We start from the raw sequence: 24,763 nt of genomic DNA, 5'->3' as shown, positions 1-24,763 counted from the left end.
ACAGAGTTCCACAGGCGTGCAATTCTAGGAAAGAAGCTTTGTTTGTGGAATCCACATTCCGGTTTAGGCACGGATGAATGTGGATAGTGGTTGCAAATAGATGAGTGTTTTTGGTGAAAATTTAGCAAGGACAGATCATAGATTGGAGCCATGAAAATAACAATAGAGCAGGGATGAGCTTGCAATGTCTCTTCTTGTGAGAAAGAGGTTGCAAGGAAGAGAAAAGGGCATCCCCTACTCTGGTTATGAAGTTTATTTTTTAACTCTGTCAAGGTAGGATAGGAAGCATCAAGCAGTTCCTGCCCAGATGTGGCAACAGTACTCCATCGTAGGACGTACTTGGCTTTTATACAGATAGAGAATTGCATCAGTAGTGAGATATCTTCTAGAGCGGTAGAAGGATCCACCAATGTCTTTTGTTGTTTACACAAAAGTTTTCATTCTGGGTTTGAAAAAATAAAACATCTTTTAAAAAACTGTATTATTATTCATCGGACTACTGTTCTCATCTTGAGTGTGATTTTCGCAACGTTTCGGTTGACATAACCTCCGACTTTCTTCAGGGGTATCTTGTCGAACTAAGGAATGTTTCTATCGAACTCGGGAATTTGGACGGAATTTCGAACAGAACCCTTTATTTACTTCACGAGGGCAGCGTGCTCTTGTTCCATCAACCATGACTGGATAGAGGTCCTAAATAATTCACAAATGTATTTCGGTCGCCCACACTGAGGATTGAACCTTCAACCTTCAGGAAAATATCACTTGTACAATTGATTTTTCCCAGTACTCTAACCACTGTTCCACAGGTCTTTCTGGACAATTCTAGTACGAATTTTAAGAGCCTTAAACCTATTTTTATTTCTAGTTGTAAATATCACTATTTATTACTAATCATTATTATATATTAATGTATATCTATCTCTATACTTATTACTTGTATATATTAATGTTTTTACTTATTACTTGTATATATTAATGCTTTTACTTATTACTTGTATATTATCTATTGTTTATAATTACTGGTTCCCATATCGTATTGAATTCTATACTAGGTCTACTTAGCAGTTGGTTATTCCCCAGCATATGTGCTGCTTCTTTCAGTCGTTTTACTCTCCACCGTTTTTCTGTCTATAATTTTTACTTCATCCCATAATGGTAGATGGTTTCCCTTTTCCTTCCAGATATGGTCAGCTATACCTGACTTTTCAGTCTCTCCACGTACTACGGCTTTTCGATGTTCTTCTAACCGTACTTTCAACGGACGACACATTTCACTTCTGTATAGTTTTCCACATTTACATGGGATTTCATATACACAGTTATTAGTCAGGATTTTTTTTCTGTAGGGGGTTTGACTCTCACAAGGAGAGTTGAATCACACTTGAATACTGTCCTGATGTCATATGGATTACATATTTGTTGAAGTTTTTCAGACAAACCCTTCATGTATGGTATACAAACTGTGGTGAGTTTCTGAGTGGTGTCATTTTGTGTCTAGTCCAGATTTCTTGGAGCTGATGTCATGCTCTCTGGATAGTTGTTTCGGTGGAGGTTTTCTCTTAAACTGTCCATCTCCTTTTGATATGCACTGATGTTACTACACATTGCTTTTGCTCGGTGTTGTAGCAACAGACGATTCCTTTCTTTACATTATATGGATGGTGGGAGTTGAAGTTTAGGTACTGTCCAATGAAAGTTGGTTTTCAGTATACAGATGACATAAACCCTAACCTGTGCGAGTTATCAGCACATCTAGGAACGATAATTTATTTTTATTTTATTTTTCCATCGTGAACTGTATAGTTGGATGGATAGAGTTCACGTGGTCTAGTAACGTTTGAACATCTTCCTGATGGAGCCAGAGTATGAATGTGTAATCTGCATATCGTAACAAGAGCATGCTACCCCCATGAAGTAAATAAAGGGTTCTGCTCGAAATTCCATCCAAATTCCCGAGTTCGACAGAAACATTCCCAAGTTCGACAAGATACACCTGAAGAAGGTCGGAGGTTATATCGACCAAAATGTTGTGAAAATCACACTCAAGATGAGAACAGTAATCCAATGAATAATAATAAAAATAATTATAAGATTAAGTTCTAAATGAAGGCCATATGCCAACTTAGTATAACTGTGTATAATAAAAAAGCATTTGTATGTATTTATTATTCATGCGAAAGTCACACTCAAGATGAGAACAGTAGTCCGATGAATAATTATACATATAACGAATCCTCATCTCAAAAATTCAGAAACGTAAAAGAGCATTTATTTTCAATTGCTATTCATATTGAAATCACTCCATACAAGGTGTGAAGTCACAATGTAAGGAAGTTACAAGGATGAAAGATGATTATCGTAACGACAGGAGATGCCTGTTGAACTTTTTTGTTTTTTTTTAAATACCAAGTTAAATGTGGAGTTTGGTTTGGAGTGCATTTTGCTTAGGGATTTTTTCTTGGTTTTCTCCCCTGTGACCTTGCCAGGCCACTAATACATTATATATATATATATATATATATATATATATATATAGAGAGAGAGAGAGAGAGAGAGAGAGATAGAGAGAGAGAGAGAGAGAGAGAGGGGGGTTGAGAGGATAATGCCAGTAATTAAAAAATAATTTTAAGATCAAGTTCTAAATGAAGGCCATATGCCAACTTGTGTATAATAAAAAATCATTTGTATGTATTTATTATTCATGCGAAAGTCACACTCAAGATGAGAACAGTAGTCCGGTGAATAATAATACATATAACGAATCCTCATCTCAAAAATTCAGAAACGTTTTAAAAAACTATTATGTCGCTTCTGCTGTTCCATACTTATTGAAAGCTTTGTAGAGTTAACACAAATTGCTGATGTCAACGATTCTGTGCCGATTTTTGCACATTCGTTAGGAGATACCTAGTGAGCTTGTAATTCACAATGTATGTGTATAGAAAAAGAATTTTAAGTTGAAACAATTTGATGGAATTGAATAAGAGTTAAAAAAAGAAAAGAAAAGAGACCGACCTGCGTTAATTTCCCTGTTTTGTCCCGAACTTCTTTCACGTTATTTTCAACAATGAACGTTTCATCAGATGAGGAATACCAGCCTTTATAAAAGTCCTTGTAAATGAAGCCATTTCTCGACAGCTGTTTCTAAAAAATTAAAACCAGAGGAATTAGATGTTGATTTCTAGTTTATCCAAAATGACTGCGATTGTAAATACATAATATCACGATTCATATAAATTAAATACATGAAAATTAAACATGAGGTTCTTATTTAGGATTCAACTTTATTTAAAAAAGATAAAATTGTCATGGAACGAAAACGTCCTTTTCCAAACATCCAAGTAGTCATTTTTACATGATTTAAAGCAATTAATGTGAAATCGTTAGCATTACAAGGTTGATCTCACAAGTTAGACTTATAATGGACTTATCTGCCTTGTTTTATTTTTAAGATGGCGAGGCGAGACAGTCTCTTTTTGTTTACTTATAAAATTTTATCTTCTTAGTTAAAAAAAAAAACTACCTGATTAATTTACTTGACTGTTGGAATATCATATCTTCATTCTGTGACGGGTATGTACATCAAACATTTTTCTATATTTTGTTTTAATTAGGTTGAATTCTAAATTAGAACCAATTGTAGTTATTAAAATATATTTGTAAAATGGGAGTGCGTGTCTTCCATTCTGAAGACATAGTCTACCCATCGCAAATGTCGTTGATGGAGGAGGGTATACACAGAGGGTATGCCTGCTTTGGCTAGCATGTTATTATTTGTGATCTTGTCTTGTCAGGTGACACCAAGAACTGTGCACATATCTCATGTGGATAACATGGAACTTCGTTTTCTGAATGAGCATACGTCGCTTAAGATTTGCTGCCGTATAGCAAGGTGCCGATGACACATGCTTAATACACCTGGATTTTAGTTTTGATAGTCAGGTACTTTTTTCCCCAGACACGTTTGGTTAGCTTTGGTATAGTTGTTGTGGCTTTTCCAATCCTCTTGTTCATTTCGTTTTCTAGTGAGAGGATGTCTGTTATTGTTGAATCCAGATACAGAAATTGATTCACAACTTCCAGGTTCACCTCATTCATATATAGTAGGCAGTGCCGGTGTTGCTTCGCCCAAAACCTGTATCGTTGTTTGGCTTATGGACATGTTAAACATGTTGCATGGATTTCAAAACCTATCCATTAAGCTCTGCAGTCCCTCATCGTATTGGCCAACAATAGCTGCATCATCTGAGAAAGGCAGCTCCCTGATCATGCCAAGAAGGAGTTCACCATAAAAACAACTGTTTTGGGAGTTGATAGTCATCAAGCTGGACAAGATGACCTGTCCAACGCATCTAGTTTTTAATAACAGTGGTCAAGGATGGAAGAAGTGCCCGAAACTTGTCTCGGATAACTCTTCACCATTAAAATGAATATTTTTCCTATCTGTGTAACACATCATCATTGGAATTAATAATTGAGTATTTGTCCTCAGCAATCATTCTGTCAGAGTTCGGATCATGCTGTCATACTGAGATATGGTCTGTTAGGCTTTACCTTATGTCTGAAAAGGGGTTAGTTTATTGCTAATTGCTTTAAGCACCCCTACCGAGAAATGCCAATGGGGTTACTCAGGCATTTTTATTGCCTTTTCAAAACCTTACTTGTCTTTGAGACTAACTCCCAAGGAAGTAGAAAAATCCTTTATACAGACCTAAAACTCAAAATAAATAAAGAAATAAGTATATATATGTATATATATATATTGTGACGATACGTCCCGGTTGAAAAATCCAAAAAGGGAATTTACCCCAAAAACGTATCATAAAATTAAAAAAAAAAAATTATGTACGTGCCGGCTGTAAAATTATCACAACCCAGTAGCACATCCAGGTTTTGGACAGTACTTCCGTCATGGAATTTCCTTATAAGATTCACAGTTGACGAAATAACAGGCAATGAATAACAGAACAACACAAAATATTATATGCATGTCATTTATTGAGTGTTAAAATTCAATAATCAAGACAAAATATTAAAAGAAAATAATAATAAGAAGAAAACATGCAGACACGCTTACACCATACCTCGAAATGCTAATGTGATAATGTAATACAATCAAACCATCTCTACCTTGGTAGATAGATTGAATGGGCGAAGTTAAATTAGTGAAACGTTTTCACTGGTGGATTTGTATGAAGTTTGTAATTCTTTAGACAATATCAAACGTCTTTACAATGTGTAAGTGGTATGTAGCACAATATTGTATTTAAAGAACAGGCTTATTTTTCTCTTACAAAATTCTTGGGTTGCTGGTGGAGTGGGTCTGATGACTTATGACCTGAAACCTGCAATGAAGCCAATGCATCTCAAAACACAAGACTAACAGCAGTTGAAGAACAAAAATAAAAAAAACCAAAAACATACCCAGAAATGTTGTACAGCATTGAAATGTCTTTTCTCTGTCGTTCGTATAAAGTCATTGGCATCAACATTGGCAAACTGAAAGGTTTCCTATAATAAAAGAACAGACAAAAAATTAAAAAAATATGTTTTTTTATTTTTTATTATTTTAATTATTTGAACAACTTTCTTTAAATTACATAATTGAAAGAGTTAAAAAAAAAAAAAAAAAGGTTCTTAATGTTTTAAACAATTGGGCTCTAAGTAGGACGTCCCCCAGTATGAAAGAGTGAATGCGGTATTATGGTAAAAGAAGATACTAGCTAAGAGAAACTTTTGTTTAATTCTGGAGTGATAAGGATGACCAACGACTCCCACATTCCCCCCTTTTGAGTTGGCCTTGTGCCTAAGTTTTTTTTGTTCAGTTTGAACTTGCATTGTATTTTTAGTCTGAATAAAAGATTTAATAGATCAAAGTGTAGTATCTGTTCAGATGCTGCATTTCACTTTTTTCACTTCACTTTTTTTGTCTCGGTAACTGGAGGAGAAATCCTTCATGACTGATAGATTTTTATCATGGTTACTAACCAGAGTACCCCTTTTTGGGCAGCTGGTTTCCCCTCACATTAAAAATCGACCTTGTGTCTAATTCTGCCCTCGTAGGGAGGCAAGTAAACATAAAAAAAAGAAGAGAAATTGAAAGAGTTGATTTCATATTGTCCAGTATGAGTCAGGGGAGATAATTTGAATATGTTTGTATCCCCCCACCCCTGAATAAAAACAAAATTAAAATTAAAAACTAATGTTATACATATTGTATTCATCTGATATATATATAGCTCTACCTATTATTAAACACTAGCGTTTCATTGGATTAATATCTAGGGAACATAAAAAATAAGATTTACAATATTTATTAGTTCATCAAATGTTCAAACTGGAACATCATTTTTTTTTTTCTTTAATTCATGGAGTTTTAAAGAAGAAGCATTTCTCATCATAGGGAAAAAAACAGTAAAATAAAACATTACTAGTTAGCATGAATTTAGCATTTGAAAAATTGTGAGGAAAAGAATTTCTACTATTGATTTAAAGAAAAAAATTTTCAAGAAAAGTTTCAAAGTTGAGTAGAAAAACAATGTTCAAAGAAGCGATTTGAAAATGGTTGAGAGAAGTTGAGCAATAAAGTCAAATGAAAAAATTTGTGAGAAATGAAATAATTAAATTTTTTATGTTAACTAGTTATTTTTTATTTTTTATTTTACTGGTTTTTTCCTCTGATGAGATTTGAAATTCCATAAACTAAAGTAAAATTTAAACAAAAATATTTATTAATATTTTCTGAGGATGTTTTTAAAAATTATTTTTGCCTAAGGGAGGTAACTCATGTCGCGATGTGTATTATTGGACAACTTCTCGTGCAGCTATATGCATGTGTTTCTCGCCTATTCATAACTTTGATAAATTGAATTATTATTCACAGAAAAAGCATAAAGCTAGTTAATGTAAGGGCTAATAAGAATGAAAAATGATTACCAAAAAGTGATTCCTATCGACCTTAATCTTGAAAAGACCAAGGTTATAGGTAGGAGGAAGACAGTCAGCAGAGACAGTTCCACAAGCCTGCATTTCTTAGAAAGAAACTACTGGAATAGGACACTGTGTTAGAATGAGATATCAAAACAGCGAATTAATGAAGACCACTAGACCAACAAATCAAACGAGCTGGAACAAAGGAAGCGGAGAATAAATCAGACAATTCTGAAGAACATATGACATAATAGTAATTATAGAAAAGACTGAGACTAGTAACATCGCGTCTGTACAGAGAAGAAAGCGTGGATCCAATAAAATAACAGATAAGTTTCTAAACATAGATAATGTGATTAAATGCCTTGAAAATTGGTACAAACCTGTTCTCTTAACAGATTGTAGTGTCTGGTGAAAACGAAAAGAAAAAGAAAAAAAAAATGGCTGCTGCTCCTCTTTATATATGCTGGCGATTTTATCTCCTAAAATGCAAATGAGATGCTTTGGGTTTAAATATAAAAAAAGCCTAATTTTTTCAGAGACAGGCTCGATTTTGAATTTGGATGTTGGAGTAGCAAGTTTTGCCAGCAGAGTGTCAAATTTCTAGTAGCGAGTTTTGACAGAAATTGTTAGTTGGAAGTGCAACATAAGTTAACAATCTATCACAGAAAGTGTAGAATAGTTAACACTTGATTATTTAACCGTAGATAAAAAATAAAAGAAATGGAGCATTGAGATAAAAATACCCAAATGATTGGATAGGATAAAGTTAGCTAAAGATATGCTGTAGGGGTAATGAGAGCCGTGAAGATGAATTCTACACAGTTGATATTTGTATGAGGTGGATATATGGCATCAATAATACTTTTAAACATTTTTGTATTTAAAGGGAAATAATTTTCTACCAAAGATTATCTCCCCTGAAAACAAATTTTTTTTTTTTTTAAGTATCTTAGCTCGGCTAAGATTATTTGCCCCTGCATTTGAACAGACAAGAAAGAGGAAAATTCAAATAGGGGAATAGATTTAGCGCTGACAATTAAAACCGACTTATTATCCGAGTAATTCTTTAAATTTTAGATCGTTAACTGAATCATTTATATTGTTGATCTCCATAGAACGGTTTCCATCTTTTTTTTTTTTTTTTTTCATATTTCTGTCTCACGAATTACTTCGCAAGATTTACAATGAAAGATTCAGAAAAAAAAATTTATTTTTCAAGACTTGTTAGAAATTCGTTTTAAAATTCAATAAGAACTATTTAAAAATATCAGTTCAAGGTTTTAAATCAACAATTTTTTACAGCAACTACAGTGTAAAGAATGACAACAGCAAAAAAACCCCCAAAAAACTCTGATTCTGTGAATACTTAATATTTTGAACTAACAGGGAGACCGGACGTTACCCGGGATTGAATTAAGATCAAAGAGTGTTTCACACTCCGAATACTTCTATTGCCATCGAAATTGATGAAATTGTCCATTTTATAATTCAATCGATTAATTGCCTGCTCTAGTCAGGGACTTATCATGGTGCACCGGGAGGAGGAAGCTTCACATGTCTCTCCTCAGTGACTTAGTCCACAATACATTGTAATCTACATGTTACAAGAAAAGGGTCCCCTTTTCTTGTAACATGTAATAGCAATTTAAAAACATATTGAAAAATAAGTTAGGTTGAAAAATAGGTTAGTGAGTATTCTTTGTCTGCAGAAGTGTGTTGGGAACATGCGCTGAGCCTCGCATGTTTAAGCCACGCGAGACGATCACGTGTGGAGCCATACATATGACGTCATAGCAGAAAGGGAATTTCTCAGTATAGGAGCTAGTTTTAGTCAGATTAGAGGAAGATAAAGATCGGAGGCAGTCGAGTCCGGATTGAAGTAAGCACAGTCAGCCGAACAGAGCTGACATAAGGAGGGTCCCTTTAGAAGCGAAGGGAGAATGGTTTAATCATGTAGAAACGACTTTGAATTCCTTGATGTCATCATCATTCAACTGGTCGATATGAGAATAAAGAAGTTATCATCATGTTTTTGTAACTTTTGTGTCGTCACTCAACAATTAAAGGTAATGTGTAATCATCTTTAATGAACTTTGTATAACCCATCCAGGTAATGTCTCTCTCTATCATAAGTAATGTGTCCCCCTCTCCATCATAAGTAATGACTGCTCCCCTCCATTGTTAAAAGAACTGATCGCCCTTTCTTAGTTGCTATGTTAAGAATCTACAGAACTGTATAAATGTCTTCTATCTCTCCCTCATCACCATCGTATATATGTACCCCCGTCTCTCCCCAATATGAACACCCAACTATAATACAACATACATTGCACTATAAAGAATCTATGGTTTATTTTATAAAATTCTGTTTATATAATGGCTTGAATTAAAGGTTAAAATCCAAGTCAAGTATCATGGTTAAATTGTGCTCTAAACATCAAAGAACCTACTGCTGATTTTATACACCAGACCTTTCTGCTTGTGCAGTAATAAAACTTTTCAAATGCACTTGTGATATTAGGTTGTATCAGGGTGCTAACTTAATCAAGTGAAAATCGAACTATTCCTTCTTTAATCCATTTTTTATACTTGTTGATGGCATTCTGATACAAAACCTATCTAAGAACACTCCCAGCCACAAAGTACATTTAGGTGAGATTTCAAAAAAATCTACCCAGCCGTTTCTGAGTCCATAGGAAACGAACACACACACACACACAGACAAAGTGCCTTCTATAATATAAATCTCACCTGTCTGTTTAAATGTATATATGTATGTGTGTATATTTGCCTAAAACTTTCGAGAGAGGCGACGGATTTTTACGAGATTAGTATCATTTTGAAGCTTGAACCTTTGGACGACAAATATAAAAAAAAATGGCTAAAAACATTAATATTTTCACCCTCAACTTGGCACTTTTCTACAGGGAGGGGTCGCTTTTTTCACCGATATTTTCAAAAAGCCATCCCCTCTTTTCGATTGACTTGCCTTAATTTGAACATTCCTTACTTCCGGTTTGGCAATCGACACAACAGCAAAGACGTCATTTTTTTTTTTTCACGTTTTTTCCTCCTTCACGGTACAGGTTCGAACCTACCTGCCTACCACCACTTCTTTTTTTTTTTTTTGCTCAACACACACCTTCAAACACCTGGGGCATCGCTGGGCACCCAGGCTAGTTTATATATAAGAAGAGAGACATTAAAACAGAGTTTGGGTCGTTTTTAAAAATGCAGATTTTTGAAAGCAAAAGTAAATCTGATTCCAATAAAAAATCTATCTTGCATTGGCAAAATTCGTTTAATCCTTTGGTTTAGGCATGTTCTTTTCTTCCTGAGATTCTCATAGATAGCTCTACTCTTCAGGAGAAATCAACTTGGTCTTTGTTTCTGATCAAATCTTTCTTGGAGTTAATATATTAAATCCATAACTCTTTCCGCTTCTTGTAAAATCGGTTCTCTCAATCATTATCACACCTGAGGCTATTCTCTATCTCTATGAATCTACTATTAGGCAGTGTGGATAGAGTACTGTTGTCAGATTTGGGTTGGTGAATCTCTGTCTCATTTGCATGTTCTTGGTAAAGTGCAGAAACGGATCCGTAATTTAATTGGACTACACCTTTTCTTCTTCACAAACGTGATGTTGCTAGTCTCAGTCTTTTCTATAAATACTATTATGGTTTTGATTCTCGATACTTATCGATTGAGTTTCTGTAAAAAAAAAAAACATATCTAAGAACACTGCCAGACATATAAATTATCTTTGTGAGAAATTTACAAAAGATAGGCTCAGCCATTTCAGTACCTATGAGGAATGAACTCATACAGACAAAGTGGTGTTTATATAAGAGTAGATGTAGATGTAGATTAATAAATTTTACTTCCATAGAACTGACCAATTTGACATCATGCTAAGAATGTTTGCTTTGCATTTGACTGTAGTCCAAGTAAAACTAAGAATTTAACAAACGTGATGTTGCTAGTCTCAGTCTTTTCTATAAATACTATTATGGTATGTAGAATTGTCTGATCTATCTCCTGCTTCCTTTGTTTCAGCTCGTTTGACTCATTGGTCTAGTGGTTTCCATTAATTTGCTATTTTGATACTTCATTGTAATACAGCTTCCTATTCCAATAACTTATTTCCAAGAACTGTAGGTTTGTGGAACTCTTCCTGCTGACTGTTTTCCTCCTATCTTGGTTTTTTCAAGACCAAAGTTAATAATCGTCTTGCATTCTTGTTAGCTCCTTACATCAAGTGAAACCACGTAAGAAGCGCTTTCTATTAAAAAAAAAAAAAAAAAAAAAAAAAAAAAAAAGAAGCAATGTTGCAATCTATTTTCTGTTCTCTGCAACAACTAGCTCAGAGAAAAGAGGCCCCCATAGTCTTTCTCAACTTCATTATTTCCATGACTAAAGTGCTTGACTAAGCTTTAATCTCTGAATTAAGACATTCACAGCAAGAACTCATCATATATTACCACCATTGCAAAGAACTTACTCTTCCTTTTCCATCTGTCTAACATCAAGCCAAACAAACTTCCCATGAAGATAGTTTCTTTTCAAGAGTTTCTCATTTTGGGAACATGTTGCCATAAGACTGCTTCCCTTAGGGCTAAAAGATGGTAATCTTCAAATCTAATGTCAATAAAAACTTGTAATAAATCATCCTCATAAGTCATCAATTTTATTCATCTCATTTATTATTCTCAATCCTCTCACAATATTCGTCATCATTTAACTGATAATCTATTTCATTAACCAATATCCTCGAGTGGCTATGAGTCTTGATAAGTGGTTACTAATTAGTAAATAATAATAGTAATAAAAGCATCATGAAAAATAAAAGTTTGTAATTGTAAATTTACCTGAAACAACATAGAATGATCCGTCGTGTACTTTTCTGGCGTTTCTTTTGCCTTAAAAGCTGATTGTTGAATCTAAAGCAATAAAGAACACATATTACAATAAAAATATTAAATAAAAAATAATAAAATAAAAATGAATATATGAAATAGGAATTAAATCAAACAAAAATAATAAAAATAACCATAAATGAAAAATAAATTAAATAAAAATAAAATTAAGTAACAAATAAATATGAAATAAATATAATAAATAAAAAATAAAATATTAAAATAAATAAAAATAAATATAATAAATAAAAATAAAATTAAGTAACAAATAAATATGAAATAAATATAATAAATAAAAAATAAAATATTAAAATAAATAAAAATAAATATAATAAATAAAAATAAAATTAAGTAACAAATAAATATGAAATAAATATAATAAATAAAAAATAAAATATTAAAATAAATAAAAATAAATATAATAAATAAAAATAAAATTAAGTAACAAATAAATATGAAATAAATATAATAAATAAAAAATAAAATATTAAAATAAATAAAAATAAATATAATAAATAAAAAATAAAATATTAAAATAAATAAAAATAAATATAATAAATAAAAAATAAAATATTAAAATAAATAAAAATAAATATAATAAATAAAAAATAAAATATTAAAATAAATAAAAATAAATATAATAAATAAAAAATAAAATATTAAAATAAATAAAAATAAATATAATAAATAAAATATAAAATATTAAAATAAATAAAAATAAAGATAATAAATAAAAAATAAAATATTAAAATAAATAAAAATAAATATAATAAATAAAAAATAAAATATTAAAATAAATAAAAATAAATATAATAAATAAAAAATAAAATATTAAAATAAATAAAAATAAATATAATAAATAAAAAATAAAATATTAAAATAAATAAAAATAAATATAATAAATAAAAATAAAATATTAAAATAAATAAAAATAAATATAATAAATAAAAAATAAAATATTAAAATAAATAAAAATAAATATAATAAATAAAAAATAAAATATTAAAATGAATAAAAATAAATATAATAAATAAAAAATAAAATATTAAAATAAATAAAAATTAATATAATAAATAAAAAATAAAATATTAAAATAAATAAAAATAAATATAATAAATAAAAAATAAAATATTAAAATAAATAAAAATAAATATAATAAATAAAAAATAAAATATTAAAATAAATAAAAATAAATATAATAAATAAAAAATAAAATATTAAAATAAATAAAAATAAATATAATAAATAAAAAATAAAATATTAAAATAAATAAAAATAAATATAATAAATAAAAAATAAAATATTAAAATAAATAAAAATAAATATAATAAATAAAAAATAAAATATTAAAATAAATAAAAATAAATATAATAAATAAAAATAAATATAATAAATAAAAAATAAAATATTAAAATAAATAAAAATAAATATAATAAATAAAAAATAAAATATTAAAATAAATAAAAATAAATATAATAAATAAAAAATAAATATAATAAATAAAAAATAAAATATTAAAATAAATAAAAATAAATATAATAAATAAAAAATAAATATAATAAATAAAAAATAAAATATTAAAATAAAAATAAATATAATAAATAAAAAATAAAATATTAAAATAAATAAAAATAAATATAATAAATAAAAAATAAATATAATAAATAAAAAATAAAATATTAAAATAAATAAAAATAAATATAATAAATAAAAAATAAATATAATAAATAAAAAATAAAATATTAAAATAAAAATAAATATAATAAATAAAAAATAAAATATTAAAATAAATAAAAATAAATATAATAAATAAAAAATAAAATATTAAAATAAATAAAAATAAATATAATAAATAAAAAATAAAATATTAAAATAAATAAAAATAAATATAATAAATAAAAAATAAAATATTAAAATAAATAAAAATAAATATAATAAATAAAAAATAAAATATTAAAATAAATAAAAATAAATATAATAAATAAAAAATAAAATATTAAAATAAATAAAAATAAAGATAATAATTAGTGATGAGACGATTCCAATATTTTTCCCCGATTCCGATACAATTCCTGATTCTTTATAAATCTCTAAATATTTTACTATAAAATTGCTATTTGGTCCCGATTACTGTAAGAAAATATCTTAAATGTGCATGTATTTTCTCAAATGTAAAAACACATTTGTGAGGGGTCGATCTAGAGATTTTATTCTTACTGGAAGTTTAAATCAATAAATATTTATTATTTTATTATTACTACAAGCAATGGAAGACATTTTATAAAAATAAAATAAAATAAATAATTAAAGGAATCGATTTTGGCATCGCAAAATGGGCTCGACTTTTCCCCGATTCCGATACCCCAAAAAACTCCGATTTTTTCAATTCCTGATTCCGATGAATCGTCCCACTAATAATAATATAACAAATGAAATAAATAAAAATAATGATGAATAATAAATATAATATAAATGAAATAATAAATAAAAAAGAAAATAATAAATATAATAAAATAAATAAATGTGATAAATAAAAATACTAATGCTTTACACATAAAAATGTATTAAAAATAGTAAATACTATATAAAAGTACATAAATATAAAGATATATAATTAATAAAAAATAATAATATAATGAATAAAAACAATAAAAACAAAAATAAATTAAAAAAAAAAGCAAAAAAATAGAACACATGTTACCAAAGGTAACACAAGTTACTCTTCTACCTACTTGAATAAGTTCATTTTTAAGATTTAACTTATTTTAAAACGATTTTAGTCGAATACAAAACTAGTATCAACTCTGTTAAGTTATAATAAAAAATAAAAGATTTTAAACATCACGTGGAATCTTGATAATCTTTCAAAACTCAAAAAAGAATCACAGCTAATAACTGTCATCACTTGTACAAAAATGTAAGGTCAACAAAATGATATATTTTTATTACTAGTATTTTTGCATAGTTTTTTTTTTTTTGCATGCATATGAATGCACATGGTAGGACGATTCCAATATTTTTTTTTCCGATTTTGATACAATTACCGATTCCGTACTAAATTTCTGATTCCAATTCTTTATAATTTTTTTTTTTTTTACATGGAGTCACCACTTATCAAGTCCCGGATGCCACTCAGGGATAAGGGGTATTGCGTGTACAGTAATAAATGGGATAGTATCGTAGTAATCTCTAAATATTTAACTATAGAGTTGTTATTTTTCCTATCCTAATTACCATAAAAACGCACATTAAATGTGCAGATATTTCAAATGTAAAAATACACTTGTGGGGGTTGATCTATTGAGTTTAGTTTTTTTGATAGTTTAAAATCAATAGATATTTACTGTTTTATCATTATTACCAACAATGGAAGATTTTGCTTTAAACAAAATCAAATAAAAACTAGACAAAAGAATCGTTTTGGCATTGGAAAAACAGGCACAAATTTTTTAAATTCCAATACCCCAAATGTTCTGATTTTTCCAATTCTCGATTCTGATTAATTGTTCCAACACTAATGCATGCATAAATGCAGTTTGAATGTAGGTGTATATAATCACTTCTTTGTAATAAGAACATAAAGCAGATATATTTTATTCATCATCCCTAAAGATGATGGAAGCAAATTTCATAAGGAAATAATACAAATGGGCCACACATTACTCATTCATTCCTACATAGATCACAACAGATCACACCGATTGTCTTTAACATATATCATATTGTTATCTTGAATGCATTCAGAAAAGGGAAATACAAATGTCAAATTTGTGATTTTACAATGTGAACGATTAAGCATTAAGCTTATAAGTGAAAATTTTATTTCATACTTAAGCATGACAGACTGAAAATTTTATTTCGCACTTAAGCATGACAGACTGAAAATTTTATTTCGCACTTAAGCATGACAGACTGAAAATTTTATTTCGCACTTAAGCATGATAGACTGAAAATTTTATTTCACACTTAAGCATAACAGACTGATCTATCGATGAAATCATTTATAAAGATGCTGGGAGGAGTCTAAGAATGTTTTAAATCTAATTAGTTTAGACTAGACTTTTTAGCCAGTTTTGAACAGGTAAAAGTTTTAGCCTGTTGACATAGAATGAGTGTTTTATGCAAAATTGATGGTTGAATATGGTTAAATTTTAGCTCATTTTTGCATTAAATACCAATTAATTAAGGAGAGTAGAAAGTAGATCTTGGGTTTATTTTCGGCAGTCTTGTAACTCTCATTTCTCTTATTTTGATTTTTAATTCTCATATTCTAGGAACAATGTTTCTGACAAAGAGGGAAGAATTACTGTTTTCTGGGTTAGAATCTATTCCATCTAACACTTGTTGGGAATTTTTTGATCTTGAAGTAGTATTTTTTTTCTATTTTAGCTCCTTACATCAAGTGGCTTCATGCTTTGTCTGGAGCGATTTCCATTTAGAAAAAAAAAAGAGAAAAAAAAACATTAATCCCATGCTGTGCACTGAACAACTACCATAATACTTTGTTCACAGCATTTAATCATAATAAAGGTACATACAAAATTTTATCCTGATCGACTGATTAGTTTCCACCCACCAAAAAACTTCTAGAATAAGTGTGGTATTGTGGTAACTAACCCTTATTAATCCCTAACTGTGCAGTGAACAGATTCTGTAATACTTAGTTTGTTGCACCTTATCATAACAAAAATTCATACAAAATTTCAGCTAGATCAGCCCAGTAGTTTCAGAGAAAAAGTGGAACAGACAGGTTAAGAGACATAATATAGATAATTGAAGCCACGAGACACTTTCAACATAAAATCAGCAAAACTGGTTATACCTTTTGTCCGTGTTCATCAGTTCCCGTGGTAAAAAGAACATCTTGCCCTTTGAGACGATGCCATCGGGAAATTGCATCCGACAATACAACCGTATACACATGACCGATGTGAGGTGCTAAAAAATTAAATAAAAAAAAAAAATTAAACATGGATGAGCAAATAACTCCTTTTATTCTTTCTCTTTAATTACAAAAAATACAACTTTCAGATCCAAATCTTTTTGATGGCAACAAATTAAAAAAAATATCTATATACATATATAAAAGGCAAAATGTGTGTGACCATTTCGTGTATGTCTTCAAAAGGCTTTTCTCGCACACGCTCCCGGGGTCGTTACTATCGCTTAAAACTGTGTATATCGGTCCTAGATAATAATATGTAGGATTTGGGAACGCATGTAGCTTATAGATTTATTTACGTCGACTTTTACAAAATTATTGCTATTTTGGCTTCTCGCGTGTTGATTGGGCTTTTTAGTATAAATATGTGAAACTAAACTCAAACGACGTCTTTTCGGCATTGCGCCGGGAAAAACGTCCAGAAGCAATCAGCTTTGATCAATCTTGTATATCAGTCTGGACAATTGGGAGCTGCTTTCCCCTCCCCAACATCTGTTGGGGGAAAGAAACAGTCAAATTTGGGTTTGCGTGACTTCTATTTGACCTTCTTAATTAGGTCAAATGGAAGCAGCAGAGTTAACTTTTATTGTGCACGCCTGTTTTTATAGTTCAATAAATAAATTCAAACTTGTGTATGTTGTATGTATGTCGCGGTGGCCTAATGGGTAACGTTGCCCGTTTTTTTTTTTTTTTTCACACATTAATTTCCAACTCAAGAGTACGGGTTCGATTCTCATACTCACCTACCAAAACATTTTTTTTTAATTATTTAACCTCCCCCCCGAGTTTTGATTTACCTCAAGACACCCGGGCATCGTCAGGTACCTCCCCCCCCTGCTAGTAATACATAAAGTAAAGTTAGTCGAGTCATCATTTCTTTACCGCTAATAGCTTTCTTCCTTGTTGACTACTGCTGGTACAATGCTTTGACAAGATCTGATTGAACTGAGTGACAATATAGAAAGTGTTGATTTCTGTCACATGGAATAAGAAAAGGTACTTAATCGGGTTTTTTTATGAGTGTTGAGTCATGAGAGCAGCTAAGTTGTTTAATGATTAAACATTTGAGCCATACAAAAGGGCTCGGCACAACAAAGTAATCTTGTGACAGTGTTATTGGATTTAACAATGATGATGATGATGATGGAAAGAAATAGCATTGTTAAGAAAAGTTGTTATGGCATTAATTTAATACACACACAATTATTTGTGGATATAATCTATAAATATAAAAGCGAAAATGTATGTATGTGTGTTCGCTTTTTCTGTATGTCTACAAAAGGCTTTTTTCAGAGAAGCAGTCGGTCGGTTCACAACTTTTAAAAACTTTTTATATCACATATAAAGCGTAATATCTCACAGTTAACGACGAAGCTCACCTGTCTATTTAATTTGCTCGATTTCGGGAAGATAAATATTCAACATTTGTCGCTCGCCACATGTGGGTTAGTCTTTTTCCTATAACATCTTGGGGGAAAAAAAGCGTTCAGCAGTAAATACTATCCCGCAGTCAAACTTGACCTCATTAAAATGGGCATCTGCCAAATCCAAGTAATTAAATAAATTCAAACATTTTTCTGTTAGCATCTCGCAGTGGGGCAATGGTTAACGTTGCACTTTTTTTTTCACACTTTAATTTACAACTTTGCCTCAAGGGTTCGGGTTCGATCCTCATACTTACCTACCAAAAACATTTTTTTAACCCCCCCCCCCTCCCCGGAGTTTCCACACACACTTCCAAACACCCGGGCAACGCCGGGTACCCCTCGCTAATGAATTGATAAAGAAGAAATCTGTTTTCTTCTTTAATAATTGGGATGACATCCAACAGCCATTAAAAACACACTAGCTAAAAAGCTGGCACATTGGATTATAATGTGCCTCCTAAAATGTCAGAAATTATGCCTTTTGGTAATTTGACAAGTCTTATCTTAATGCCACCCTTGTTAAGAAAAACAGTTAACCTAATTCCTTGGGGTGGTCGAATTTATTTGAGGGTCACCTGAAATATAGATCAGATGTTATGAGTTTCTTTGGGTAGGAAAAACAAGATAATCGGTTTACTTATTTATATGTTATATGAAATGGCATTTGGGAAACCGTGGATTATGCAAATGAAGCTCAAGCTCGTGAGTGATGGTAAAAGGTAGAGACCTAATAGAGGGTGAAGGCAATGGGACCCTCCTGTTGAGAGTGGCGGTCAGAGATACAGATTTGAGGAAGATGAAGAAAAGGAAAATTTTTTTAGAGCTTGAGAATTACAGAAAACTGCCTGAGATTGGTTTACTGAGAATTGTGAAATAAAATTCTGCTGTTCAGGAGGTGGAGGTCAAGCCCACCTGATTCTCAATATAATGAAAGGCAAAAATAGCCTTGAGGACACACTCTACCTGACCGCCGGGTGGCTCACACCATTCAGAGCCAAAAAACCTTGATTTAGTTCTCACTCCTTTCCAAGCCATTGAGTTCACACTGTGAAGAGACAAGCTCCCAGATTTAGGGTTGACCGCCCCAACTTTACTACTAGAAGCCGCCAGTTCCCAAGTACTTGCATCTTGAGTCAGAATCTTATGAATGATCAGAGTTTTGTATCCTGTTTTTTTTTAATACAAACTAGTGATAGGACGATTCCAATACAATTCCCGATTCCGATTCTTTATAAATTTCTAAATATGTAACTACAAGGTTGTTATTTCTACAGATTACCGTAAAAACACGTTAAATGTGCACATATTTTCTAAAACATAAAAACAGACTTGTGGGAGATGATCTAAAGATTTTAGTTTTACTGGTTGTTCGAAATGAATAAATATTTATTATTTTATCAGTTGTTCGAAATGAATAAATATTTATTATTACTATAAGCAGCGGGAGATTTTGTTTTTAACAAAATCAATTTAAAAATAATAATTAAAGGAATCATTTTTAGGCATCGGAAAATAGGCACCAATTTTCAAGATTCTGATATTCCAAAAAGTTCCAATTTTTCCGATTCCCAATTCCGATTAATTGCCCCAACACTAATGCACTAATACAACCCCAGTTATTGACTTGCTATTCTTTTGTTCTATTGGCGTGAAATTACCGCTGGATGGATTGAACACTCCATCAAAAGCAACGTGGAGAGAGTCGCAACCTGTCCGACCAGATCCTCTCATCAACCAGGACCCTCATCGAAGAAACAGCCCACTTCCAGTGACCAACTAAGACCCAGAGTAGACAAATCTGGTGATATCACTCGCTGGATGTTGTTGGAGAGAAAGTGGTACAATTTGATCTTATGAGCATAGTGAAAAGATACATTCAATCCGGAGTAAAATCAAGTCAAGTACATAAATATAATAATTAAACCTATTTGTAAACAAGAGTGATGATAATACAGTAAAGGGCATTTGTTCAAATTTTACCCCCCCCCCCCCCAAAAAAAAGAAAGAATAATCTGTAATTGTGACGTTAAGAAAATATGGTATAGCAAAAATTAAGTAGTTTTATTTTTATAAAGAAAAAATCATTTTTAAGCAAATTGGAGTTTTTCCAATGTCTCCTCTCATCAAGCAGGACCCTCGTCGAAGAAACAGCCCACTTCCAGTGGCCAACTGAGACCCAGAGTAGACAAATCTGGTGATATCACTTGCTGGAGGTTGTTGGAGAGAAAAGGGTACAATTTGAGTATGGCTTTTTAAAATCACGCAATTATTTGGAGTTATTTCCCTTGTTCTTTCAGGCTGTTTTCAAGATTGCATCATGATATCATCGCTGTTAGTGTTTATTTAGTAGGTATTAGGAAAAATGGCGAAAAAAATAAACAAAAAAAAACAACTATGGTTCTTAAAAAAGGCTTATCATGATTATTTTTTTTAGTTTATGCTTAAATTTTGATTTTATTTGAACGAAATAAAAAAAAAAGGCTAACGTTAATCTATAAAACGAAACAATTCTGTATTTACCAGCTTAAAAAAATGACAGTGGAAAACGTTGTCATGGTGATTAAACAAACAAACAAAAATTCATTTGAATTTCTAAGCCGAATAAATCGACTTTAAAGTTCTCTGGGAAAAATAATTATCAATTTTCTGAAACTAATTCAACAATAATTAGTAAATTAAAATCTTAAAATACCGAATAAAAAATATACATACGTTTTTTAAACTAAAAATTACATAATTACCCCCCCCTCTCAGCTGTTGCACTGGACATTGCATCTGAGCATGGACCAAGGGTTTAAATCTTTTGCTGATCAGAATCTGATCGCATTCTTCAAGCATCAGTTGAAGGTCAAGATCAGATGTGATAGAAAAAGATTACATTTCTCGGAATTTAAAAGACGGTGGATAAAAGTGGCAAGATTGTGTATGAAAAGAGGAGTCAAGTATGAACACATATTCCCTGCCTAACCATGGCACACATGGTTCCAGGTCTTGTCGGACTTCAGTCCTTTGGGTAAGTTTTTTATAAGTTTCTAGCCTCTTAGCTAGTCAACTTAATGAGTTACCCCTCCCCTGACAATAGAAAGCCTTCAAGATGCCCACTCCCCATTTTTATTTATTTTTGTCCCTAGCTTTTCTTCCCATCGGCACTCATCTTGGAAGGTTTCTACCCACTCTCCAATTCTAACACACTTCTTTCTTTTTCTCCCGCACGTAGATCCCACTCCCACTTAGAGATTGACCTGCTTGTTTTCGGCAAACCGTGGGCGATTTATTATTTAAAAAAGGTTGGGAAGAGCTTATTAATCAATTTTTTTTTTTTTTTTTAATTTATTTATTCCCCACTCCCTCGCTAATAGAAATTAAATTTGTGTATATATTTATGATTCAATAAAATATTTTCAAATTTAGATTTAATTTCGCCAATGGAGTGAATGTGGTATTGTGGTAACTGAGATATTTCTAGTTAAGAGTAGAATAGATGATTTTAAGTATTTGTGACGAAAGATGACTAACGATACACATTATCACCACACTTGATTGACCTTGTGCCTAATTTGTTCAATTTATAATGGTACTAGTGCAGAGAGTGATCCGGACGTAAATAATAACATTATTATTTCAAAAGCCATTCTTAACATGGGGAGGGTGTTTTGTACCTATCCTATACTTCAACCTTACAATTGAATAAAAAAACATAGCATAAAACTTTAATTAAACTTGGAAATACGATTTAAAAAATAGCGCGGATCACTCTCAGCACTAGCACCTTTATAATATTTTGTGAAAATAAATATTTCAAAGAAACCAGACCATTATACGCCAGCCAAAAATACATAATTCTTGTTACCAGACCTTGTTGGGCAAGTCGCTTAAAAAGCGAATTTCTTTTTTGCATTAATCAATACTGAAAATGTAATTAAAATTTGTTGATTTCTTGAATTTTAGTGAATTTTTAAATGAAGGAAAAAAAAAAATCAAAATATTTTTACATTTTGGGGATCATTATTTACCTAACATTGTTTACCCACAAAATTTAATTCTTTAAGAATGAAACTACTTGATCAATTTACATGATTTTTGGTGTATGTTTCTTTCTTTTTTTTTTCTTTTTTATTTTAAAAAAAATCCAATTTTACGCTGAAGAGAGTTGTAGTGTTTTAGTCGGCCATGATGAAATTCTACGAAATAAAAAAGGGGCGACAACTCAATTCAAAGTGTCGAAGTCAAAATCAGCCTCATGTTCAATACAGTTTAGTAGTAGAATCGCTCAAAATCGTAATTTTTTTTTATTTTCTTATTAAAAAAAAAAACGGTGCTAGTCCAGTGCAGTGCCCAGTGGCTGCTGCTGCAGTGCACTTACTGATCCGCGCTATTTTTTAAATCGTATTTCCAAGTTTAATTAAAGTTTTATGATATGTTGTTTTTTTTTTATTGAATTGTAAAGTTAAAGTACAGAATAGGTACAAAACACCCTCCCCATGTTAAGAATGGCTTTTAAAATAATAACGTTATTATTTCAGCACGGATCAATAAGTGCACTAGTACCTACATTATTTTTGGAAGATGACATCTTCGTTCCACGTCGAGTACTTCGTACATCATAAGGATTTTCTCTCCATTTTTTTTATAAGTGTAATTCTGAATAAGCACCTTCACTTGTTTAACGGGTGTGTATGCTTGTGATAGGACGGGGTTTATCTCTGGAAAGATTACTTTGAAAATATACAAAAATAGCCGAGAACGGACATTTCCCGGTGGGGGCGCCGCAGACAATCGGCAATACTTCCTACTCACAAAGAAGGAGGTAACGCATGCACATTCCATCAGTGATCCGGCAAAAAAAGGGGGGGGGGTCTAATAGTTCAAAACAAATTATAGGTTGGCAGAATGATGTTGAGGCGAACCTCGACTCCTACGACAACTATCCGAAACAAACCTCCCCACGTGGGCAAACACGTTTCCAAAATAAATTGCTGAAGTAAATATTAAAAAAAAAAAAATGAATTTTTACCTGCATTCACGTAAAATATAGGTGTCGTGATAAAAGAATTATTGGTTTGTCGACCACAGAAACGGCACAGCACTTTAGTCTCTCGCGAGATCAAAGGAGTTAATAACCTTTTCTTTAAACTCGATGGAAGACGTAAACATAACATTCTCCGATAATATTCATTTATGTGAATAGAAAATGAAAGCACAATCATACGGCCAAGGTCAGTTGAGAGTTATCTCCCTTACAATAACGGTGAAAAATAATAAATTTCCTCATGTTAATTTGTTCCTCACTAAAACTGGAAAAGTTATCTCACTCTATAAATTATATCGAAGTATTTAGTTCTCAAAATGGCTGCCAAATTTTATTAAAATTAGTTTTGTCTGATTTTCCAAGTGGTGACAAAGAAATTAACCCATCGTATTAATTTGCCATCTGATTTTGCGGATTTCTTTTCTTTTTAAATTTTTATTTTACAAATAATAATTTGGTTTCTGATTTTTGCAGATTTGTATTTTTGCGGATCATTTAGTTAATATATATTCTAAGGCAATTGCTCTTGACATATCAAAGGCCTTCAACAAGGTATGGCATAAAGGCCTACTTCACAAGATTTCCAGCTACGGTATAACTGGAAATATTTTCTCTCTCATTAAATCATTTCTCTCTGATAGGCTCATAAGAGTAGTGGTTGATGGACAAAAATCAGAGGCCTGCAGTATTAATGCTGGAGTCCTTCAAGGGTCAATCCTGGGCCCAACTCTCTTCCTGATCTACATCAATGATCTCCCTAAACACATACTTAAATCATTCGTTGAACTATGCTGATGACACGACCATCTACGGCAACACATCAAAGGCTGTAAATGACAAAATTCTCTCTGATTCTCTCTCCTCTGATCTCGAGCACATGGTTCAGTGGGGGAAGACGTGGCTGATTACCTTTAATGCATCTAAAACCAAACTCCTATCTTTACATCATCAACGCTCCGATCCTCATCTGGCATCAATTGAAATGGATGGCTCTAATCTAGGAGAAGCCCCATGTTTTGACAAGCTTCTGGGCTTGACCTTTACTCCTGATCGAAAATGGAACACGTACATCAAGTCAGTTGCCAAGGTCGCTGGAAAGATGGTGGGATCCTTCTACCGCTCCAGAAGATATCTCACTACTGATGCAATTCTCTATCTATATAAAAGCCAAATACGTCCAAGGATGGAATACTGCTGCCATATCTGGGCAGGAGCTGCTAAAAACAGCCTATCCTGCCAAATAGACTTTGTGGCTTAGTGGGGAATGCCCTTTTCTCTTCCCTGCAACCTCTCTCCCACAGAAGAGACGTTGCGAGCATGTACGAGCCTTTTTCAAGTCTCATACAAAACACACATTCATATTTCAAGCTGTCATATACATACGCGCACACAAACATACGCGCCCACGTCCACACATGTACACTTATTCACGTTTGCGTACATACACTCACATTCACGTATATATACACACACACTTACGTATACACATGTACTCACACACGCGAACACG

The 24,763-nt window shown here is 31.4% G+C and overlaps 1 protein-coding gene across 1 annotated transcript in view; it reads right to left on the bottom strand.

Moving 5' to 3' along the window:
- The window catches only part of LOC145247310 (methionine--tRNA ligase, mitochondrial-like), a 101,817-nt gene extending 78,346 nt beyond the window's left edge, over positions 1-23,471 (bottom strand). The window contains exons 1-5 of the mRNA XM_080108938.1: positions 23,239-23,471; positions 16,678-16,793; positions 11,808-11,879; positions 5,428-5,514; positions 3,019-3,147 (exon numbers count right to left, since the gene is read on the bottom strand). Coding sequence (XP_079965064.1) covers positions 3,019-3,147; positions 5,428-5,514; positions 11,808-11,879; positions 16,678-16,793; positions 23,239-23,431 — 597 coding nt within the window. The 5' untranslated portion in view covers positions 23,432-23,471. The remainder of the gene's footprint in view (positions 1-3,018; positions 3,148-5,427; positions 5,515-11,807; positions 11,880-16,677; positions 16,794-23,238) is intronic.
- Between the last annotated feature and the right edge of the window lie 1,292 nt (positions 23,472-24,763).

The sequence above is a fragment of the Euprymna scolopes genome, chromosome 25, assembly GCF_053919585.1.
Source record: "Euprymna scolopes isolate OS-2025 chromosome 25, ASM5391958v1, whole genome shotgun sequence".
NCBI classification, from domain to species: Eukaryota; Metazoa; Mollusca; class Cephalopoda; order Sepiida; family Sepiolidae; genus Euprymna; species Euprymna scolopes.
Note: the sequence above shows the minus strand (reverse complement) of the source record. Positions and strands in the feature narration are given on the sequence as shown.